The sequence below is a fragment of the Scyliorhinus canicula genome, chromosome 18 (genome assembly GCF_902713615.1).
Source record: "Scyliorhinus canicula chromosome 18, sScyCan1.1, whole genome shotgun sequence".
Lineage (NCBI taxonomy): Eukaryota > Metazoa > Chordata > Chondrichthyes > Carcharhiniformes > Scyliorhinidae > Scyliorhinus > Scyliorhinus canicula.
This window is the reverse complement of record NC_052163.1, coordinates 23762481-23786021: the sequence shown is the minus strand read 5'-3', so window position 1 is coordinate 23786021 and position 23541 is coordinate 23762481. Positions and strand designations below refer to the sequence as shown.

The 23541-nt window shown below is 49.6% G+C and overlaps 1 protein-coding gene across 1 annotated transcript in view; it reads right to left on the bottom strand.

The window, feature by feature from the left end:
- tbc1d16 (TBC1 domain family, member 16) overlaps positions 1-23541 on the bottom strand; it is a 131721-nt gene that overhangs the window by 14066 nt on the left and 94114 nt on the right. The window contains exon 11 of the mRNA XM_038777204.1: positions 2240-2386. Within this exon, the coding sequence (XP_038633132.1) occupies positions 2240-2386 (147 nt within the window). The remainder of the gene's footprint in view (positions 1-2239; positions 2387-23541) is intronic.

Below are 23541 nucleotides of genomic sequence, written 5' to 3'. Positions count from 1 at the left end.
CCCCTGGGAGATCCTCACAAGTGCTGTTCTGACTGGCCCCCGTTTGTGGGGACCACTGCTTAACGGCGCTCTCCCGCGGTCTCGGAGGCAAAGGGGATGAATCCCAAAGCCTCAGATACCTCAGGAATCTTCACATTAGAGTGAGATAACTGTCTCGCTCTGATGTGTAGATTTGCCAAAAAGTGAATAGGCGGGATTTACATTGCAGATCCAATGCGATCTCGTGAGGCTTTGAGAGTGGGTGGATCCCGGGAGCGGGGTCTCCTGGCTTTTATTGCCCACCCTGCCCCACGGTGAGCAGCTTTTCAGGCGCAGCATGGCCAATGGGTCGCGCCCACAGATTACAAAGTACATCTTTTTTTTTTATAAATTTAGATTACCCAATTATTTTTTCCAATTAAGGGGCAATTTAGCATGGCCAATCCACCTACTCTACACATTTTTGGGTTGTGGGGGTGAAACCCACGCAGACACGGGGAGAATGTGCAAACGCCACACGGACAGTGACCCAGAGCCGGGATCGAACCTGGGACCTCGGCGCCGTGAGGCAGTTGTGCTAACCACTAGGCCACCGTGCTGCCCAAACAAAGTACATCTTAAGGTACAATGGTTTCATTAACACACTAAGTGCCTTTTGAACACACAAGATGACTGTGGTAAGGCACACTCCTCTCTGCCACAAGTGAATGTCTCTGGACTACTCAAAATCTCCCAAGATGATTCTTATACCGTGAGCCACCTAGTCCTACTGAAGGCCGGCTTCCACACAAATGATTTAAAATTCCGCTTTCAAAAAGTCACACTTTCCGCCTTCATTTCGGCCTTAATGCCGTCTCTCATCTCCTTCAGTTCCCTGGGGAGGACGCCTTCCATCCATCACCTGGTTGAGGGAGGAGCTTGTTTTTTGGATTTCTGGTCTCCCTCTCTTGGGGGTGGCCGGGGACCCCTCACCTCGGGGGTCCGCTGACCCGCTTTGTCCCTTGCCACTGTTTCTTTGTATCTCTGTAGCCTCTTGAGCTGCTGCTTCCTGGCATCCTTTCTGTAATTCTTGTTGCTACGGGTGACGGGATGTTTTTGTGAGTCAAATTTGACTAAAAGTGCCTATTATTCTGTCCATCAGAAGAGAGCCACCTATGTGCGGCTGCTCAGCACATCCTCGTCAGCTGAAGTCAAATTGGATCACACTTTCAAATCTTCTTTTAAAATCATGCTTTCCCTCCGCTGCTTCCGACAAACTTTGGCTTTCAGATTTACCACCTCTCCCTTCAGGTCTTCTTTGTCTTAAAGGCTTATACAAAAGGGTCTAGCCACTGATTTCCACAATTATTTCAAATAATGCCTTCCAAACGGTAGTAATTTCTCACAAACCCTAGCACTACTGCAGATATCTTTTTGGCCTCTCATGATCCAAGCCTTTTCAAATCTCTGTGTCTTCAGTGAACAGTCATTTGTTCTGGTTCCCAGGTTCTTCTGTTCCTTTAATGCCAGACTTTTTGGAAACATTTCTTCACTTCTCCAGTTTCCTTAACTAACTGGTCTTCAGATTTCCAGCATCTGTTTGCTTAACCATCACTTTGTAGCATGTTTTTTTTTTCTAGCAAGGCTCAAATAGATATTTCCTCTTTAGCTTTCTAAAACCAACTGCTTCCAGCAGAGTTGAGTGAGCAGCCTTCTCTCTCACTACTTATCGCCAACTGCAATCAAATTCAGCTAAACTAAAACTTAAAAGCTTTTCAACCTTCCAAGGCCCCAGTTGCTAAGCAACCACTGTTGGTTTATTTACTCTTTATGCTGTAGCCATCTCGAAGGGGAATAGAATCACAGTTGGAAGTGAAGCCAACCCTCACACATGCAAATGCCTTTGTCCAGCATGAATCTAACTATAGGTTTTACCCTTGCAGCCATAGAAACATTAAATTAAACTCACTTAAAACTATACCTTATTTCTAATTATTACCAATACAAATATAAATAACATGAAAGTAGCTTTGTTTTCCCAAGACAAGCAATTTATGTTGTAAAGGAACAAAACAAACAATCCATCATTGCATTAATAACACAGCAGTATAAATGGATTCTAAACAATCCATTAATAGGTCCCTCAATTTTTCACAAACTTTCATTATATTGAGAGGAATTTTCAAGTACCTAAACAGCATGCTAAACATAACCTATTGCATTTCAAAACACATATAAATTATGATTGAATGTAAGCAGATATATTTCTACTAGTTCCTACCTTCCTTAGGACAATCTCCCCACTCATATGCATGGCCAGGTTGCTGAAATGAAGGAGCATCTGGTCTGTTGCTAACTGCTGTTCAATCACGTCATCCCCGTAAATCACTACAATGGCCACACAAACAAACAGGTGGAAGTAGTCGGTCTGCAAGACAAATATACATAATGACTTCACACACAGACACTAATCTAAGATCTAAGGCACTAATCATTCACCGTTACAAATATCAGATCTGCAAGGCTGATAGCCAATGCATTGACTTAACAGTAACTGAATTACTGCCAGCACTTTTCTGTACTTCTTTCCATGCACCCGTCATAATCTTTCAAACATCTTCCTCAGAAGATTACTTGCCCGGATTCTATTAACCCTTGAATTCTTCCTCTTCCTCAGTGGCATTGACATCCTTGCGTTCATGAGGCATACCTTTCAGCCGTCTACTCACGAATGATACTTAATCAATAAAACATTGTCTTGAAACACAAGCCACTCATTTCTGGTTGGGCTAGCTTTTAATTTCACATACGCAGATATCGGGCAGGATTCCCCGTCCCGCCGGCAGGGGATTCTCCGTTCCCGCAGCAGGCCAGTGGGGATTTCCATTGTGGCCTACCTCACGCCATTGGGAAATGGAGGTGGGTGCGCTGCCGGTGGGGCTGAGGATCATGCCAACGGAGAATCCGGCTGATCAAGTATATTTCACAACTCCGCTTCTATGCAAGACATGTAAGCCAACTCTTGAATAAAAAACATAGAGAGGATAGGAAGGGAGTGCTTAGTTATTCTTAAAATTTGCAAGTGTATTATTTACTTCAACTGCAGCATAAAATAAATAAATATCCTGAAGAACAGGTTTGACTAATTACAACTCATGAACATGAATTGAAGCGAAATTTCCGTGGGTCCTACTGGTCTATATTAGTGAGATGAACTTTACTTCACCATGGCAACACACTGGTCTTTAAACGCATTTTAACCATTAATCACAGAGTATCGTTTGTAAAGTTATATCATTTGTTTTATAGTGCTGAACCATTTGTACAAATGTTTCGTAAGTCTTTTATAACCAACCTTGTTACCAGACTGAAGACTTCAGTCTTGGATGTTTTCTAGTACTTACAATCATAGAAACCCTACAGTGCAGAAGGCGGCCATTCGGTCATTTGGGTCTGCACTGACCCTCTGAAAGAGTACCCTACCCATGCCCACACCCCCACCCAATCCCCGCAACCCCATTAACTGACCTACACATCCTTGGACCAGAAGGGACAATTTAGCATGGCTAATCACATCTTTGGGCTAAGGAGGAACCTGGAGCACCCGGAGGAAACCCACGCAGACACACGGAGAATGCGCAAACTCCACCCAAGGCTCGATTCAAACCCAGGTCCCTGGTGCTGTGAAGCATCAGTGCTAACCACTGTGCCACCCATTCTGCTATTTTCCAGCAGCACAGCAAGGAACTTTGCTGCAAGTGCTAGGTGGCATCGCTCCTTCACTGAATGTTCCGTCGTCAGTTAACAATTGCAACTTCTGTGAAGGAGCTGAAGGTTACAGCATCAAAAAAACAAAATAATGACATAAAATTTTTTTTGAATTGGTAAGTTTAATCAGAAAGCCTGGTAGACACACCTTTCATCCCATCAAGCCTGTCACATTTACACCATCATGGACTCCATCTAACCCACGAGTAAGGTGATGGAATATGCATAAAAGTAACAGATTAAGTTCAATGCCAGCAAATGTGAAGTGGTACACTTGATCAAAACAACAATAATTACACTTCGAATAGGAAGGGTGAGTAATGTGCAAGAGCAGAGGGATTTGGGGGCTCAAGTTCACAGAGCTTATATGTAGCACTTCAAGGTGAATTAGGATATTTTTTTCAAAAGCCAGAATACTCAACTTTATGGCAAGGAGGATAGAACATTCATAGAATAGAATCATAGAATTTATAGTGCAGGAGGTCATTCGGCCCACCGAGTCTGTACCAGCCCTTGGAAAGAGCACCCTAGTTAAGTGCCCCCCCTCCCCCCTCTCCAACCCCCACCCTATCCCCGCCAAATCTTTTTGGCCACTAAGAGCAATTTTGCATGGCTAATCCACCCAACCTGCACATCTTTGGATTGTGGGAGAAAACCGGAGCACCCGGAGGAAACCCACGCAGACACGGGGAGAACGTGCAGACTCCGCACAGGCAGTGACCCAAGCTGGAAATCGCACCTGGGACCCTGGAGCTGTGAAGCAACTATGCTAACCACTCAATTGACTGGTAGTGATTAAATTATATAAAACATAGACAAAGACCCAACGGAATGTGGGTCATACAGACCCATCTCACTGCTGAAGGCAGACGCCAAAATACTGGCCAAAATCCTAGCCAAAAGGCTAGAGGACTGTGTACCTGAGGTGGTCACAGAGGAACAGACGGGCTTCGTCAAAGGTAGACAGCTTACCTCGAACATCAGGCGCCTGCTGAACGTGATAATGACCTCCTCCGGGGAGAGAACACAAGAGGTGATCGTCTCCCTGGACGCAGAAAAGGCTGTCGACAGAGTCAAATGGAAATACCTCAGAGGTACTGGAGCGGTTCGGGCTTGGAACAGGGTTCACCTCCTGGGTAAAGCTCCCATACAACGCTCCCATGGCGAGCGTATAGACCAATAATACCAACTCCCAATACTTCCAGCTGCACCAGACAAGGATGCCCACTGTCCCCGCTGCTGTTTGCCCTAGCGATCGAACCGCTAGCTATCGCGCTCAGGGCAGCAAAAAGTTGGAGGGGGATCCGAAGGGGAGGCAGAGAGCACAGAGTCTCACTCTATGCAGATGACCTGCTCCTCTACATCTCGGACCCACAGAGCAGCATGGACGGAATCATCGCGATCCTGAAAGAGTTTGGAGCCTTCTCGGGCTACAAGCTCAACATGAGCAAAAGTGAGATCTTCCCAGTACACCAGCAAGGGGGGGGGGGGGGGGGGGGGGGGGGGTGCAGCACTAAAGGGGCTGCTGTTCAAACAAGCCCAACACAAATTCCGCTACCTGGGGATCCAAATAGCCCATGACTGGAAAGGGATCCACAAATGGAACTTCACCAGTCTGATGGAGGAAGTAAAAAAGGACCTGCAAAGATGGAACACACTCCCACTCTCCCTCGCAGGGAGAGTCCAGACGATCAAAATGAACGTACTGCCCAGGTTCCTCTTCCTGTTTAGATCCATCCCGAGCTACATCCCCAAGGCCTTTTTCAAAGCGCTGGACAAACGCTGGGGGGGGTAAAAATGCAAGGATCACAAAGAAGGTCCTACAAAAAACAAATTCCAGGGGGGGGGGGGGGGGGGGGGGGGGGGGCTGGCCCTCCCAAACCTACAATTCTACCACTGGGCGGCAACAGCCGAGCGAGTAAGGGTTATGGATCCAGGAGCCAGAGGCCGAGTGGGTGCGCGCGGAGGAGGCCTCCTGCATGGGGACCTCCCTCCGGACCCTCGCCACGGCAGCACTCCCATCCCCACCCAAAAAACACTCCAGCAGCCCAGTGGTGACAGCCACCCTCCAATCCTGGAACCAACTGCGGCAGCAATTTGGCCTGACCAGAATGTGGGACAAAGCTCCCATCTGCAACAACCAAAGGTTCACACCAGCACTGACTGACGCCACCTTCAAAAGGTTGAGGCAGGACGGAGGGACACTGACATTCAGGGACCTATACACGGACGGCAGGATCGCAACACTGGACGAACTGACAGAGAGATTTTGGCTAGCCGGGGGGAACGAGCTACGGTATCTGTAGCTCAAAAACTTCTTACGAAAGGAGACAAGGATGTACCCACAACCGCCACGACAGACACTACTGGAAGACCTACTGGACGCAAGTATCCTAGATAAAGGGAACTGTAGCGACATGTATGACCGACTGGTAGAAAGGGCCGACACTGTACTGGGCGCAACAAGAAAGAAATGGGAGGAGGACCTGGGGATTGAGATAGGGTGGGGACTCTGGAGCGAGGCACTGCATAGGGTCAACTCCACCGCCACGTGCGCAAGGCTCAGCCTGACGCAACTAAAAGTGGTACATAAAGCCCACTTAACAAGAACCCGTATGATTCTTCCCGGAGGTGGAGGACAGATGTGAACAGTGCCAAAGAGGCCCGGCCAACCACGCCCACATGTTCTGGTCTTGCCCCAGACTCGTGGAGTACTGGACAGCCTTCTTCGAGGCCATGTCCAAACTGGTGGGGGTGAGGGTGGAGCCATGCCTGAAAGTGGCGGTCTTCGGGGTCTCGAACCAGCCAGATCAATTCCTGGGGAGGACGACGGACGTCCTTGCCTTTGCCTCCCTGATCGCCCGCCATAGAATCCTGTTTGGCTGGCGGTCAGCAGCACCACCCAGAGCTGCAGACTGGCTGTCCGACCTCTCGGAATCTCTCCAAATGGAGAAAATCAAATTCGCCATCCGAGGGTCAGACGACGGCTTCCACAGAACATGGGAGCCATTCACGCAACTATTCTGGGACCTGTTTGTGGCCAACGAACAAGAGGAAGAATAGCTGGGTGGCCAAGAATCAGGGGAAAATGGTCGGGAATCGGGGGAAGGTAGCCGGGGCATGGAGGGGAGAAATGGACTGGGAGGGGTGGGGGGGAAGACAGCTAAACCTGGGGAGAGGGGGATGGGGGAGGAGGGGTGGGGATGGGGGAGGAGGGGCGGCGGGGTGGAGATGGGGGAGGAGGGGCGGGGTGGGGTGGGGTTGGGGAGGAGGGGCGGCGGGTTGGGGGCAGGGAAGCGGGAGCCGGAGGGAGGGAACGGGATGTCAAAACGTGCATGACATCTCCAGGAGCGGGGAACGAGGAAAATGGAGGTGGAGCGGCAGAAGCGGGGTGAGCGTGGGACGGCAGTGAGATCCGTCCGGGAGGAGCCGACGACAACACACAGCACAGCCAAATATCGCACACTGTGATTTTCTCCCCGGCAACCAAATGTGTGTGTGTGTGCCCCCCCAGTCCCCCTCCCCCTCCCCCCCAGTCCCTCTCCCCCCCCAGTCCCCCCTCCCCCCCTCCCCCCCCCTCCTCCCCCCGTCCCCGTCCCCCTCCTCCCCCCGCCCCCCCCCAGTCCCCCCCCGCCCCCCCCCAGTCCCCCTCCTCCCCCCCCCCAGTCCCGTCCCCCCCGTCCCCAGTCCCGTCCCCCCCGTCCCCAGTCCCCCCCCCCCGCCGCAGGCAGTCGCCTACTTCCGTGGTGGGGGTAATTTTGCCAGATGTACAGAGCTGCCGCTGTCGAACTAGTGCACAATACCCCACCAGCTATTCTATTTCATATTTTTTTAAAATGTTGGGGTGTGCCCTTCTCCTCTAAATTTGTGTGTATATATATGTTTCTTATTCTGTGTACATAACGGTAATTATACCTTGTTCAAAAACCCAATAAAAACATTTATTTAAAAAAAATTATATAAAACATTAATAAAGCAACAAGTGGAGTAGTGCTTTCAGCGTTGGGCTCCTCACAGAGAGGAAGCCACTCAGATGGGGTCTAGCACAAAGTACAAATATATAAAAATATTGGAATAACTTGGCTGCTGTTTCCAGAACAAGTGAGATCATAGTGATTTCATAGGTATCCAAAGCCCAACCATCTGGGCTGCTTCATCAATGACCTTCCTTCCATCATACGATCAGAAGTGGGGATGGTCGCTGGTGATTGCACCATGCTCAGCATCATTCGCAACTCCTCAGATACTTAAGCAGTCCATGTCTAAGTGCAACAAGACCTGGACAATATCCAGGCTTGGGCTGACAAGTTACATTCACAATATACAACTGCCAGACAACGACCATCTCCAACAAGAAAGGATCCAACTGTCGCCCCTTGACATTCAATGGCATTTTCACCACTTGAATCCCCCACTATCAACATCCTGTGCTTACCACTGACCAGAAACTGTGGTTACAAGATCAGAGACGAGGAATCCGGCTGCGAATAACTCACCTTCCAACTCCCCAAATCCTGTCCACAATCTCGACCTTTGACTTATTCCCCTTTAGGATTCCGTTCAGCCATTCAGTGACATCCCTGACCTAGTCCCAGGGAGGCAATACACCATTCTGTAGTCACGCCTATGGGCGCAGTAACACGAGTCTGTTCCTCTAACTAATGAATGCCCTATCGCTATTGCTCCCCTTCCTTCTTCCTACCCTCCTGTACAGTCAGTCCGCTTGTGGTGCCAGGAGCTCGGCTTTTACTGCACATGTCCGAAGGAAACAGCTTCCAAAAAGGAAAACCGATTTAAGAGCGGGGTCCCAAGGAACTCCTGCACTACCTGCCTGCTTCTCTTGGACTGTCTGGTGATCTCACTTTTTTCCTTCACTCCCTTGAGCACCTCTTTAAACATATTATCTACGTAACCCTCAGCCTCGTGGATGCGCCAGTGTCCCCAGCTGCCACTCAACTGCCAAAACCTGAAGCTCAGGTTTCTGCAGTTGGGAGCAATTCCTGCACATGTGGTCATTTAGGATGCTGGTATGGTCCATGACTTCCCACTATGACAGGTCACACTTTCCAGTCGACTTGAGCTCACCTTCCATGTCTTAGACTTAAAGGTACTTTGTCTTACTTGCTAACTTTTCTAATTACTTAGTCTTAAAATGTTACTCCTCTTACCTTAACTTAGTCTCCTTGTGTAATTCCACTTTGACTTACTTGTCCTTGTATTATAGCTGACATGTATTTATCCCTGGTTCTCAGTTAATCTGTTATTATACTTTCCCAATTTGCTATTATTTAGGGTCAGTTCCTAATGGTAGTTCTTTACCAGCCAAGTCTGAGTCACTCGACTGTACTCACCCAATCTGCTGCTTCCTCTTGCCCTGTGTCATGTTCTGAATCCTGGCATCACCTCAGGAGTTCTGTCTCTGGATTCAGTGAAGGTTCGCGGCGCTGCTATTTTTAAATATTCCCTGCCGCTCCAATCAGCTGCTTCCTAGCAGGTTCGCTCTCTCTCTGGCCTCCGGTGCTCTGTGCCTCTGGCCCATGCTGCACTGTTTTTAAAGTGCCCACGCCGCTCCCCACCAGGTTCACTCTCTCTCCAGCCTCCACTGCTCCTTACACCGTACCTTCCAAACCCATGACCATCATCATCATCTAGAAGGATGGGCAGCAGATACTTGAGACCATCACTGCCTGAAAGTTCCCCTCTCAACCACTCACCATTCTGCCTTGGAAATATATCGCCGTTCCTTCATTGTGGCTGGGTAAAAATCCTGGAACTCCCACCCAAACAGTGCGGCAGGTGTACCTACACCACAGGGACTGTGGTTTAAGAAGGCAGCTTGCCACCATCATCCCAAGGGCAATTAGGGAATAGGCAAAGAATACCGGCCTAGCCAGTGAAGCTCACATCTCTTGAATGAATTTAAAAAGTGCTTAAAATTATGAAGTGAAGGGATGGGACACGTTAGATAGAGAAACATTCTTAATGATTGAGGGATCTAAACAAGGGAACATGGAGACAAAATTAGATGCAAGCTCTTAAGATGGAGGACAAGAGAAACATTTTTACACAAAGGGTTGTAAAACTGCAATACATTTTAACAGTTGGTGATTGAAACAGAGACCACGTCAGCTTTTAAGAATAATTATCAAGGTCTGTACAATGCCTTCTTAATCACCTTTGCTCTAATGAAAGCAAGTGCAGTTCCATCTCTGTAATTCACTTAATTAAATTCTGGAGATGTTGGAGGTAATGAACATAGAACAGTACAGCACAGAACAGGCCCTTCGGCCCTCGATGTTGTGCCGAGCAATGATCATCCTACTTAAACCCACGTAACCCGTATCCCAACAATCCCCCCATTACCTTTACACTACGGGCAATTTAGCCTGGCCAATCCACCTAACCCGCACATCTTTGGACTGTGGGAGGAAACCGGAGCACCCGGAGGAATGTAATGTGGAATCCTGGGACAATTACTTTGGGCAATGATGTCAGAAACATTAGCCATGTGATTTTTGGCATGCTTACACTTTATAAAAAGGTGAGCTCCATTGCAAGACTTGAAGGAGTCCACGAAGAGCCATTTTATTTGCACCTTGAAAAGGGGTGAGCAGCTAGAGATTGAAAACACCTCCAGCTCCTCTTCTTTTTCAAGACCCTACTTAAAACCTACCACTTTTACCTGTCCTGATAACTTGAAAGGTGGCTCAGTATCAAAGTGATTTTAATAACACGACAGTGAAACGCTTTGGGACATTTTACTACATTACTTCTGTCTTCATGTTGTGCCCTTATAGACTAAGGGTTGCTAATCATAGCTTATGCCACAAAATCACTGTAGGGCAAAGCAAGGAGGCAGGCCCCAGAACTACCTCAATCAGTACAGGGACTGAAATCATTCTATTGGTGTTAATATACACCACACTCTAGCCAACTAAGCTACCCAGTCCCTGCTGTACCACATAAAAGGCACTGCAATTTCCAAATGGTTGATAGGAGGAAAATGCACTGCTTACAGAATTAATTTAATGCCAAGAATGCAGGGCAGCCAACTGGGTAGGTCCCCATTTTTGGAGCTATCTACACGGTAGCTGGAGGTTTGCAACACCCCCAATTTTCTTGTGCTGTTACTCTGTTTTTTAAAACACAAAGGGGCAGCAGGGTAGCATGGTGGTTAGCATAAATGCTTCACAGCTCCAGGGTCCCAGGTTCGATTCCCGGCTGGGTCACTGTCTGTGTGGAGTCTGCACGTCCTCCCCCTGTGTGCGTGGGTTTCCTCCGGGTGCTCCGGTTTCCTCCCACAGTCCAAAGATGTGCGGGTTAGGTGGATTGGCCATGCTAAATTGCCCGTAGTGTCCTAATAAATGTAAGGTTAAGGGGGGGGGGGGGGGTTGGGTTACGGGTATAGGGTGGATATGTGGGTTTGAGTAGGGTGATCATGGCTCGGCACAACATTGAGGGCCGAAGGGCCTGTTCTGTGCTGTACTGTTCTATGACTGTAGGACACTGCTCCCAGATTGCTTCACTGTGATGCTGACTGCAGGACACTGTTCCCAGACTGCTTCACTGTGATGCTGACTGCAGGACACTGTTCCCAGACTGCTTCACTGTGATGCTGACTGCAGGACACTGTTCCCAGACTGCTTCACGGCAATGCTGCCTGCAGGACACTGTTCCCAGACTGTTTCACTATGATGCTGACTGCAAGACACTGTTCCCAGACTGCTTCACGGCAATGCTGACTACAGGACCCTGTTCCCAGACTGCTTCACTATGATGCTGACTGCAAAACACTGTTCCCAGACTGCTTCACTATGATGTTGACTGCAAGACACTGTTCCCAGACTGCTTTACAATGATGCTGATTGCAAGAAACTGTTCCCAGACTGCTTCACTGTGACGCTGACTGCAGGACCCTGTTCCCAGACTGCTTCACTATGATGCTGACCGCAGGACACTGTTCCCAGACTGCTTCATGGCAATGCTGACTGCAGGACACAGTTCCCAGACTGCTTCACGGCAATGCTGACTGCAGGACAATTGTTCCCAGACTGCTTCATGGCAATGCTGACTGCAAGACACTGTTCCCAGACTGCTCCACGGCAATGCTGACTGCAGGACACTGTTCCCAGACTGCCTCATGGCAACGCTGACTGCAGGACACTGTTCCCAGACTGCTCCACGGCAATGCTGACAGCAGGACAACTGTTCCCAGACTGCTTCACGGCAATGCTGACAGCAGGACAACTGTTCCCAGACTGCTTCACGGCAATGCTGACAGCAGGACAACTGTTCCCAGACTGCTTCACGGCACTGCTGACTGCAGGACACTGTTTCCAGACTGCTTCACGGCAATGCTGACTGCAGGACACTATGCCCAGACTGCTTCACTGTGATGCTGACTGCAGGACACTGTTCCCAGACAGCTTCACTGTGATACTGACTGCAGGACACTGTTCGCACTGCTTCACGGCAATGCTGACTACAGGACACTGTTCCCAGACTGCTTCACGGCAATGCTGACTGCAGGACACTATGTCCAGACTGCTTCACTGTGATGCTGACTGCAGGACACTGTTCCCAGACTGCTTCACTGTGATGCTGACTGCAGGACACTATTCCTGGATTGCTGCACTGTGATGCTGACTGCAGAACACTGTTCCTGGACTGCTGCACTGTGATGCTGACTGCAGAATACTGTTCCTGGACTGCTGCACTGTGATGCTGACTGCAGAATACCGTTCCCAGACTGCTGCACTGTGATGCTGACTGCAGAATACCGTTCCCAGACCGCTGCACTGTGATGCTGACTGCAGAATACCGTTCCCAGACTGCTGCACTGTGATGCTGACTGCAGAATACCGTTCCCAGACTGCTGCACTGTGATGCTGACTGCAGGACACTGTTCCTTGACTGCTGCACTGTGATGCTGACTGCAGGACACTGTTCCTTAACTGCTGCACTGTGATGCTGACTGCAGAATACCGTTCCTGGACTGCTGCACTGTGATGCTGACTGCAGAATACTGTTCCTGGACTGCTGCACTGTGATGCTGACTGCAGAATACTGTTCCTTGACTGCTGCACTGTGATGCTGACAGCAGAATACTGTTCCCAGACTGCTGCACTGTGATGCTGACAGCAGAATACTGTTCCTGGACTGCTGCACTGTGATGCTGACTGCAGAATACCGTTCCCAGACTGCTGCACTGTGACGCTGACTGCAGGACACTGTTCCCAGACTGCTGCACTGTGATGCTGACTGCAGGACACTGTTCCTTGACTGCTGCACTGTGATGCTGACTGCAGAATACTGTTCCTGGACTGCTGCACTGTGATGCTGACTGCAGAATACTGTTCCCAGACTGCTGCACTGTGATGCTGACTGCAGAGTACCGTTCCCAGACTGCTGCACTGTGATGCTGACTGCAGAATACTGTTCCCAGACTGCTGCACTGTGATGCTGACTGCAGAGTACCGTTCCCAGACTGCTGCACTGTGATGCTGACTGCAGAGTACCGTTCCTGGACTGCTGCACTGTGATGCTGACTGCAGAATACCGTTCCCAGACTGCTGCACTGTGATGCTGACTGCAGAATACTGTTCCCGGACTGCTGCACTGTGATGCTGACTGCAGAATACTGTTCCTGGACTGCTGCACAGTGATGCTGACTGCAGAATACCGTTCCCAGACTGCTGCACTGTGATGCTGACTGCAGAATACTGTTCCTGGACTGCTGCACTGTGATGCTGACTGCAGAATACTGTTCCCAGACTGCTGCACTGTGATGCTGACTGCAGAATACTGTTCCTGGACTGCTGCACTGTGATGCTGACTGCAGAATACTGTTCCCAGACTGCTGCACTGTGATGCTGACTGCAGAATACTGTTCCTGGACTGCTGCACTGTGATGCTGACTGCAGAATACTGTTCCTGGACTGCTGCACTGTGATGCTGACTGCAGAATACTGTTCCTGGACTGCTGCACTGTGATGCTGACTGCAGAATACCGTTCCCAGACTGCTGCACTGTGATGCTGACTGCAGGACACTGTTCCCAGACTGCTGCACTGTGATGCTGACTGCAGAATACCGTTCCCAGACTGCTGCACTGTGATGCTGACTGCAGAATACCGTTCCCAGACTGCTGCACTGTGATGCTGACTGCAGAATACTGTTCCCAGACTGCTGCACTGTGATGCTGACTGCAGAATACTGTTCCCAGACTGCTGCACTGTGATGCTGACTGCAGAATACCGTTCCTTGACTGCTGCACTGTGATGCTGACTGCAGAATACCGTTCCCAGACTGCTGCACTGTGATGCTGACTGCAGAATACTGTTCCTTGACTGCTGCACTGTGATGCTGACTGCAGGACACTGTTCCTGGACTGCTGCACTGTGATGCTGACTGCAGAATACTGTTCCTGGACTGCTGCACTGTGATGCTGACTGCAGAATACTGTTCCCAGACTGCTGCACTGTGATGCTGACTGCAGAATACCGTTCCCAGACTGCTGCACTGTGATGCTGACTGCAGAATACTGTTCCCAGACTGCTGCACTGTGATGCTGACTGCAGAGTACCGTTCCCAGACTGCTGCACTGTGATGCTGACTGCAGAGTACCGTTCCTGGACTGCTGCACTGTGATGCTGACTGCAGAATACCGTTCCCAGACTGCTGCACTGTGATGCTGACTGCAGAATACTGTTCCCGGACTGCTGCACTGTGATGCTGACTGCAGAATACTGTTCCTGGACTGCTGCACAGTGATGCTGACTGCAGAATACCGTTCCCAGACTGCTGCACTGTGATGCTGACTGCAGAATACTGTTCCTGGACTGCTGCACTGTGATGCTGACTGCAGAATACTGTTCCCAGACTGCTGCACTGTGATGCTGACTGCAGAATACTGTTCCTGGACTGCTGCACTGTGATGCTGACTGCAGAATACTGTTCCCAGACTGCTGCACTGTGATGCTGACTGCAGAATACTGTTCCTGGACTGCTGCACTGTGATGCTGACTGCAGAATACTGTTCCTGGACTGCTGCACTGTGATGCTGACTGCAGAATACTGTTCCTGGACTGCTGCACTGTGATGCTGACTGCAGAATACTGTTCCCAGACTGCTGCACTGTGATGCTGACTGCAGGACACTGTTCCCAGACTGCTGCACTGTGATGCTGACTGCAGAATACCGTTCCCAGACTGCTGCACTGTGATGCTGACTGCAGAATACCGTTCCCAGACTGCTGCACTGTGATGCTGACTGCAGAATACTGTTCCTTGACTGCTGCACTGTGATGCTGACTGCAGGACACTGTTCCTTAACTGCTGCACTGTGATGCTGACTGCAGAATACTGTTCCTGGACTGCTGCACTGTGATGCTGACTGCAGAATACCGTTCCTTGACTGCTGCACTGTGATGCTGACTGCAGAATACCGTTCCCAGACTGCTGCACTGTGATGCTGACTGCAGAATACTGTTCCTTGACTGCTGCACTGTGATGCTGACTGCAGGACACTGTTCCTTAACTGCTGCACTGTGATGCTGACTGCAGAATACTGTTCCTGGACTGCTGCACTGTGATGCTGACTGCAGAATACTGTTCCTGGACTGCTGCACTGTGATGCTGACTGCAGGACACTGTTCCCAGACTGCTGCACTGTGATGCTGACTGCAGAATACTGTTCCTGGACTGCTGCACTGTGATGCTGACTGCAGGACACTGTTCCCAGACTGCTGCACTGTGATGCTGACTGCAGAATACTGTTCCCAGACTGCTGCACTGTGATGCTGACTGCAGGACACTGTTCCTTGACTGCTGCACTGTGATGCTGACTGCAGAATACCGTTCCCAGACTGCTGCACTGTGATGCTGACTGCAGAATACTGTTCCTGGACTGCTGCACTGTGATGCTGACTGCAGGACACTGTTCCTGGACTGCTGCACTGTGATGCTGACTGCAGAATACCGTTCCTTGACTGCTGCACTGTGATGCTGAATGCAGAATACCGTTCCCAGACTGCTGCACTGTGATGCTGACTGCAGAATACTGTTCCTTGACTGCTGCACTGTGATGCTGACTGCAGGACACTGTTCCTGGACTGCTGCACTGTGATGCTGACTGCAGAATACTGTTCCTGGACTGCTGCACTGTGATGCTGACTGCAGAATACTGTTCCTGGACTGCTGCACTGTGATGCTGACTGCAGGACACTGTTCCCAGACTGCTGCACTGTGATGCTGACTTCAGAATACTGTTCCCAGACTGCTGCACTGTGATGCTGACTGCAGGACACTGTTCCCAGACTGCTGCACTGTGATGCTGACTGCAGAATACTGTTCATTGACTGCTGCACTGTGATGCTGACTGCAGAATACTGTTCCTGGACTGCTGCACTGTGATGCTGACTGCAGGACACTGTTCCTGGACTGCTGCACTGTGATGCTGACTGCAGAATACCGTTCCCAGACTGCTGCACTGTGATGCTGACTGCAGAGTACCGTTCCCAGACTGCTGTACTGTGATGCTGACTGCAGAATACCGTTCCCAGACTGCTGCACTGTGATGCTGACTGCAGGACACTGTTCCCAGACTGCTGCTCTGTGATGCTGACTGCAGGACACTGTTCCCAGACTGCTGCACTGTGATGCTGACTGCAGAATACTGTCCCTTGACTGCTGCACTGTGATGCTGACAGCAGAATACTGTTCCTGGACTGCTGCACTGTGATGCTGACTGCAGAATACTGTTCCTTGACTGCTGCACTGTGATGCTGACAGCAGAATACTGTTCCTGGACTGCTGCACTGTGATGCTGACTGCAGAATACCGTTCCCAGACTGCTGCACTGTGATGCTGACTGCAGAATACCGTTCCCAGACTGCTGCACTGTGATGCTGACTGCAGAATACTGTTCCTGGACTGCTGCACTGTGATGCTGACTGCAGGACACTGTTCCCAGACTGCTGCTCTGTGATGCTGACTGCAGAATACTGTTCCTGGACTGCTGCACTGTGATGCTGACTGCAGGACACTGTTCCCAGACTGCTGCACTGTGATGCTGACTGCAGGACACTGTTCCCAGACTGCTGCACTGTGATGCTGACTGCAGAATACTGTTCATTGACTGCTGCACTGTGATGCTGACTGCAGGACACTGTTCCTGGACTGCTGCACTGTGATGCTGACTGCAGAATACCGTTCCCAGACTGCTGTACTGTGATGCTGACTGCAGAATACTGTTCCCAGACTGCTGCACTGTGATGCTGACTGCAGAACACTGTTCCTTGACTGCTGCACTGTGATGCTGACTGCAGAATACTGTTCCTGGACTGCTGCACTGTGATGCTGACTGCAGGACACTGTTCCTGGACTGCTGCACTCTGATGCTGACTGCAGGACACTGTTCCTGGACTGCTGCACTGTGATGCTGACTGCAGAATACCGTTCCCAGACTGCTGCACTGTGATGCTGACTGCAGAATACCGTTCCCAGACTGCTGCACTGTGATGCTGACTGCAGAATACTGTTCCTGGACTGCTGCACTGTGATGCTGACTGCAGGACACTGTTCCCAGACTGCTGCTCTGTGATGCTGACTGCAGAATACTGTTCATTGACTGCTGCACTGTGATGCTGACTGCAGAATACTGTTCATTGACTGCTGCACTGTGATGCTGACTGCAGGACACTGTTCCTGGACTGCTGCACTGTGATGCTGACTGCAGAGTACCGTTCCCAGACTGCTGCACTGTGATGCTGACTGCAGAATACTGTTCCCAGACTGCTGCACTGTGATGCTGACTGCAGAACACTGTTCCTTGACTGCTGCACTGTGATGCTGACTGCAGAATACTGTTCCTGGACTGCTGCACTGTGATGCTGACTGCAGGACACTGTTCCTGGACTGCTGCACTCTGATGCTGACTGCAGGACACTGTTCCTGGACTGCTGCACTGTGATGCTGACTGCAGAATACCGTTCCCAGACTGCTGCACTGTGATGCTGACTGCAGGACACTGTTCCTGGACTGCTGCTCTGTGATGCTGACTGCAGAATACTGTTCCTGGACTGCTGCACTCTGATGCTGACTGCAGAATACTGTTCCTGGACTGCTGCACTGTGATGCTGACTGCAGGACACTGTTCCTGGACTGCTGCACTGTGATGCTGACTGCAGAATACCGTTCCCAGACTGCTGTACTGTGATGCTGACTGCAGAATACCGTTCCCAGACTGCTGCACTGTGATGCTGACTGCAGAATACCGTTCCCAGACTGCTGCACTGTGATGCTGACTGCAGAATACCGTTCCCAGACTGCTGCACTGTGATGCTGACTGCAGAATACTGTTCTTTGACGGCTGCACTGTGATGCTGACTGCAGGACTCTGTTCCTTGTAGGACACTTGCTCCAAGGGTGATTAATTAGGTAACCATTAAACGAGAATTAACCTTGACTGAGCTTAAAGATTTTCGATTGACAAGATTAATAGTGATAGATCTAGACAACCATGAAGTAAAAACAATTGGTTACACCATAAACTGCTTGAACAGGGGCTCATAAGACATATTCTGCAGCCTCTCAGTCAGGCTATGTCTAAGACTTGATTGTGCAGGAGAACAGTTGGTGATTCAACATCAGAATAGCATAGCACGTACTCCTCAGGAATTGCATGGATGTGTTGATATTTCGGTTGGAAACAAGGAAACGATTTGACACACTAGGTTTCTTTGTGGATAGACAACAAAGTTGTGTGTGATTCTAGACAGAAACTATGGAAGTCTGGCTGTACTTGAAAGCAATATTTAAAACTCACTGCAACCAACATAATAATGGGGAAAAAATATTTTTGTTTGACAGATGACTGTGGGAAAACAGTGACATTTGACAAGGTGCTGCACAATAGACCGAGCCAGAGGGTGAGATCTCAGGGGATTGGGGGGGGGGGGGGGGGGTGAGGAGTACTAGATTGGATTGAAAATTGGCTGACTGACAGAAAGCAGGGTCCTTCACTGGCCTATCCGTCCTTGTCAGTTAGTGGACCCAGAAGCAGCACCAACGCCATTTTAACCGTACCACATAATTACCAAAGTTGATGCTGCTGTTGGCTAACATGCTATAATACAAATGCACCATTAGCCAAAGTTACCCAACAGATGTAACTTCATTGTTAAACTCAGCTGTTCGCAGGAACTTAAAAAAACCCCACATTTTTGTTATTTTAGAACATAGAGTGCAGAAGGAGGCCATTCGGCCCATCAATTCTGCACCGACCCACTTAAGCCCTCACTTCCACCCTATCCCCATAACCCAATCACCCGCCCTCACCTTTTTGGACACTACGGGCAATTAATGGCCAATCCCCTAACCTGCACGTCTTTGGACTGTGGGAGGAAACCGGAGCACCCGGAGGAAACCCACGCAGACACGGAGAGAACGTGCAGACTCCGCACAGACGGTGACCCAACTGTGAATCGAACCTGGGATCCTGGCGCTGTGAAGCCACAGTGCTATCCACTTGTGCTACTGTGCTGCCCTTTTTTAAAGCTTTTTCAGTATAACAACGTAAAAATCATATCACACAAGTAGTACAATTACAATTCCAGTCTCAACCCCCCCCCCCCCCCCAAAAAGGAAAACAACCAAGCCAAATCCCAAACTAAACCCCAAACCAACCCCCCCTCCCCAACATCTGACAGTAACCAGCTCCCTGGAATACGAAAGGCTGTCACTTCAAACAGAATACTTCTGCCGAACCCCATATGATATATTTGACCTTTTTTTAAGTGCAAGAACTCCATAAGGTCACTTAACCACGACGAAGCACTAGCCGGAACTGGAATCCTCCAACTAAGCAGAACCTGCCTTTGGGCTATCAGTGAGGTGTGGGCCAGAGCACCCGCCTTTTCCCTCGTCTGCAGCTACGGTGAGTCTGAGACCCCAAAGATAGCCACCAAAGGGCAAGGCTCCACCTCAATCCCAAGAAATTTCGACATGGTGCTGCAGGAGATGCAAAAGTTCACCAGTTTGGGGCAAGACCAGAACATATGTGTTTGATTATCTATGAACAACGCTCACACCTATCCTCTACCACCGGAAAAAAATCTACTAATCTGTTCGCTGATCAGATGTGCCCTATACACCACCTTGAACTAAATCAAGCTGAGCCTCGCACATGAGGAGGTGGTTTTTAAAAAATGTTTTTATTAAATTTTTCACATTTTATACCAAATTACAATACACATAATCAAAAATTCTTAACTGAACACAAACCCCAAACAAATGCCCAGCACCACCTTCCAACCCGTGAAACAGAAAGGAAAAGAATCCGATCCCGATATACTTCCCCCCCCCCCCCCCCCCCCCGTCACCAATTCTCTGAAGTACAATATAAGCTGCCGCTATCTCTGGTGGAAGCCTTCAATCGACCTCCTTGCGGTGCATTTTATCTTTCTGAGGTGCAAAAATTCCATCAAATCTCCTAGCCGTGCCATAGCACTTGGCGGTGTTGCCAACCTCCAACCCAACGGGATCCACCTCCACGCCACCAACGAGGCGGAGGACAGGACATCTGCCCGTGTCCGCTGCTCTGGCACATCCAAAACCCCCAAAATAACCACCAAAGGGCAGTGCCCAAACTCAGCATTTAGGATCACTGACATGGTGTCATAAAAGGACTTCCAGAAACCCAACAGCTTAGAACAGGACCAAAATATTTGTATGTGATGTGTGGGCCCCCTCGTGCAGCACTCGCACCTGTCCTCCACCCTGTCAAAATAATGATTCATCCTACCTAACCTTAGTGAGGTGCGCTTGAAACACTACCTTTAGCTGGATAAGGCTCAGTCTCACACCTGACACTGTGGCGTTCACCCTCCCACAGCCCTCACTACATACCTTCTCTTTCAGCATTGGCCCTAACACCTCCACCCACTTAGCCTTCACCCCTTCCAACAAACTCAACTCTTCTGTTCACACAATCCGTTCATACATGACGGACCTACTGCCTTCGACCACGGACAGAAGAGAGTCCTCTCTAATAAGGATGACGAAGGCAACAACTGGGAAATCCTGAAAAAAACCTCTCAACAAAGCTCCGGACCTGGAGGCACCGAAACATGTCCATGGTTAATAGTCCAAATTTCTCCTGCAACTCTTCCAGGCTGGCAAACCGCCCGTCCAAGAATAAATCACCCACTCTCTCCAGCTCTTTCTCACTCAATGCACCAAATATGGCATCTATTCTTGCCGGCTCAAACAGGTGGTTTGCACAAATGGGAGCCAGCCTTGAAGCTGCCCCCAACTTAACATGCCGGTGGAGATGGCTCGATATTTTTAGCGTGGACACCACCACCGGGTTCGCCGAGTACTTCGCCTTTACCAACGGAAGTGGCACGGTTACCAATGCCCCCAAAACTGCCCCCCTACATGACATACAAATTTGGCAGTGCTAAACTCCTTGCTTGACTCTCCCTCTGGACGGCCCCCTCCGAATCCTTGGCGCTTTACCAGCCCAAATAAAGCCGGAAATAAGCTACTCAACCCTTTGGAAAAACAACTTGGGCAGGAACACCGGGAGACACCAAAATAAAAACAAGAATCTCGGCAAGATGTTCATCCACCCCACTCCCCTCAAAAGCCTGACATGGCACCCAGCTTGAAATGGCTGCTAACCTGTCTCCATAGTCTCAGAGTGGCCACAACCACCGGACTTGAAGTTCACTTTGCAGGGCAAAACAGAAGTTTTGTAACCAAGGCGCTTAAACAAGTGAGACACTCCTTTCAATCAATCCGTCGCAACATGGATTACGTACCCATAAACCACCCTCGTACCATCTCAATATTTGTCGACCAGTAATAAAATAACGGATAGAACAAAATTAACTTTATGGCGCGAGGCCCAATCATAGGCTACCCAGATTCCCAGACAACGGAAGCTGGACCTGGCCAGGCAAAAGGAAACCTTCCCAGATCAGCTCCCCTCCCTGGGAGATTCACCAGAAAGCATTCACTTTTGCCCAGGTTCAATTTATATCCCGAGAAGAAGCCAAAATTGCAAAGCAGCTTCATTATCTCCTCCACACTGGAGAGAGGTTCCGTCACATACAACACCAAATCATCCACAGCCAGAGACCCTGTGCTCCTTTCCCCTTCTCTATGTCCCTCCACCTCAATGCTACGGCCAAAGGCTCAATTGCCAAGGCAAACAACAGCAGGGACAATGGACACCCCTGCCTTGTGCCTCTCTTCAGCCGGAAATATTTCGAGCTCAAGGTGAACGTTTGCAGTGGGGGCCCTATATAGGAACTGGGCCCAAGTTCTACATCTTGGTCCAAAACCAAACTTTCCTGGATATCGAACTGAGACCCCCACTCCACCATGTCTGACACCTTTTCAGCATCCAATGAAATAATTACCTCTGGCTCAGGGGCTGAAGAGGGGGACAGATAAGATTAAGCAATTGCCAAATATTGGTTGATCCCTCGGGCCCTACTGTCAAATCCCAAATGAAATACTAGCCCCACCCAACTATTCTGTAACTTGACTGAGCTTTAAGGGGCAGCACAGTGGTTAGCACAATTGCTTCACAGCTCCAGGGTCCCAGGTTCGATTCCCGGCTTGGATCACTGTCTGTGCGGAGTCTGCACATCCTCCCCGTGTGTGCATGGGTTTCCTCCGGGTGCTCCGGTTTCCTCCCACAGTCCAAAGATGTGCAGGTTAGGTGGATTGGCCATGCTAAATTGCCCTTAGTGTCTAAAATTGCCCATAGTGTTGGGTGTGGTTACTGGGTTATGTGGTTAGGGTGGAGGTGTGGGCTTGGGGAGGGTGCTCTTTCAAAGAGCCGGTGCAGACTCGATGGTCCGAATGGCCTCCTTCTGCACTGTAAATTCTATGATTCTAATCCTTAAATAGGTCTACTGAAATAGCACCACATTAGCCTTCAAACTCCTACGGTGCACAAACACCCTTGATCTTTTTACCAAGCCGTTGAACCCCCTCACATCCCACGTGACCAGCTGAATAGGGGGCCGTCTACCCCCACCTTCCCCTCCAACCTAGCATCAGCCATTCCCACCCTGTGGGGCAGTCCAGCAACTACTTAAACAGAGCCAGCAATTGGCCCATTCAAGATGGTCACCCCTCCCCCCATCAAGACAGAACAAAGAAAGGTTTCCAGCCAATCGAAGAGAACTACCCATTCCCGCCCCCCTATCTACACCCAAATGACCCAGCAAAAAACAAGGCAAACAAAGATTCCCCCCCCCCCTCCCTCCCAAACCCCAACCAAAACAAAAATGAAACACGCAATCCCATGCTAAACTACCCCCCAGACAGTATGAGCTGCAGATCCTCCCATCCCTCCCCTCCCATTAATTATTTAGCGGGAATAATAATAATAATAATAATAACTTATTGTCACAAGTAGGTTTCAATGAAGCTCCTGTGCAAACCCCCTAGTTGCCACATTCCATCGCCTGTTCGGGGAGGCCGGTACGGGAATTGAAATTATTATTACAAGCCAGCTATTTAGCCCACTGTGCTAAACATACTCAATGCAGTATAAAAACGGCCCATAACGGCAACCAGACCCTCGCCCAAATATCATCCCAGGAGAGAAAAGAAAAGATACATGAACAACAGCCCACAAAACCAACAGTAAAAATCCAGCGGCAAAGCTCCAAAATGCCAAAAAAAGACCCCACCAATACCCAAACTTCACACTCCCACCCCCAGTCATACATCTCCCAACCAATATAATTCACAGTTATCACGATTCCAGTCCATGTTTCTGCACAAATGCCTCA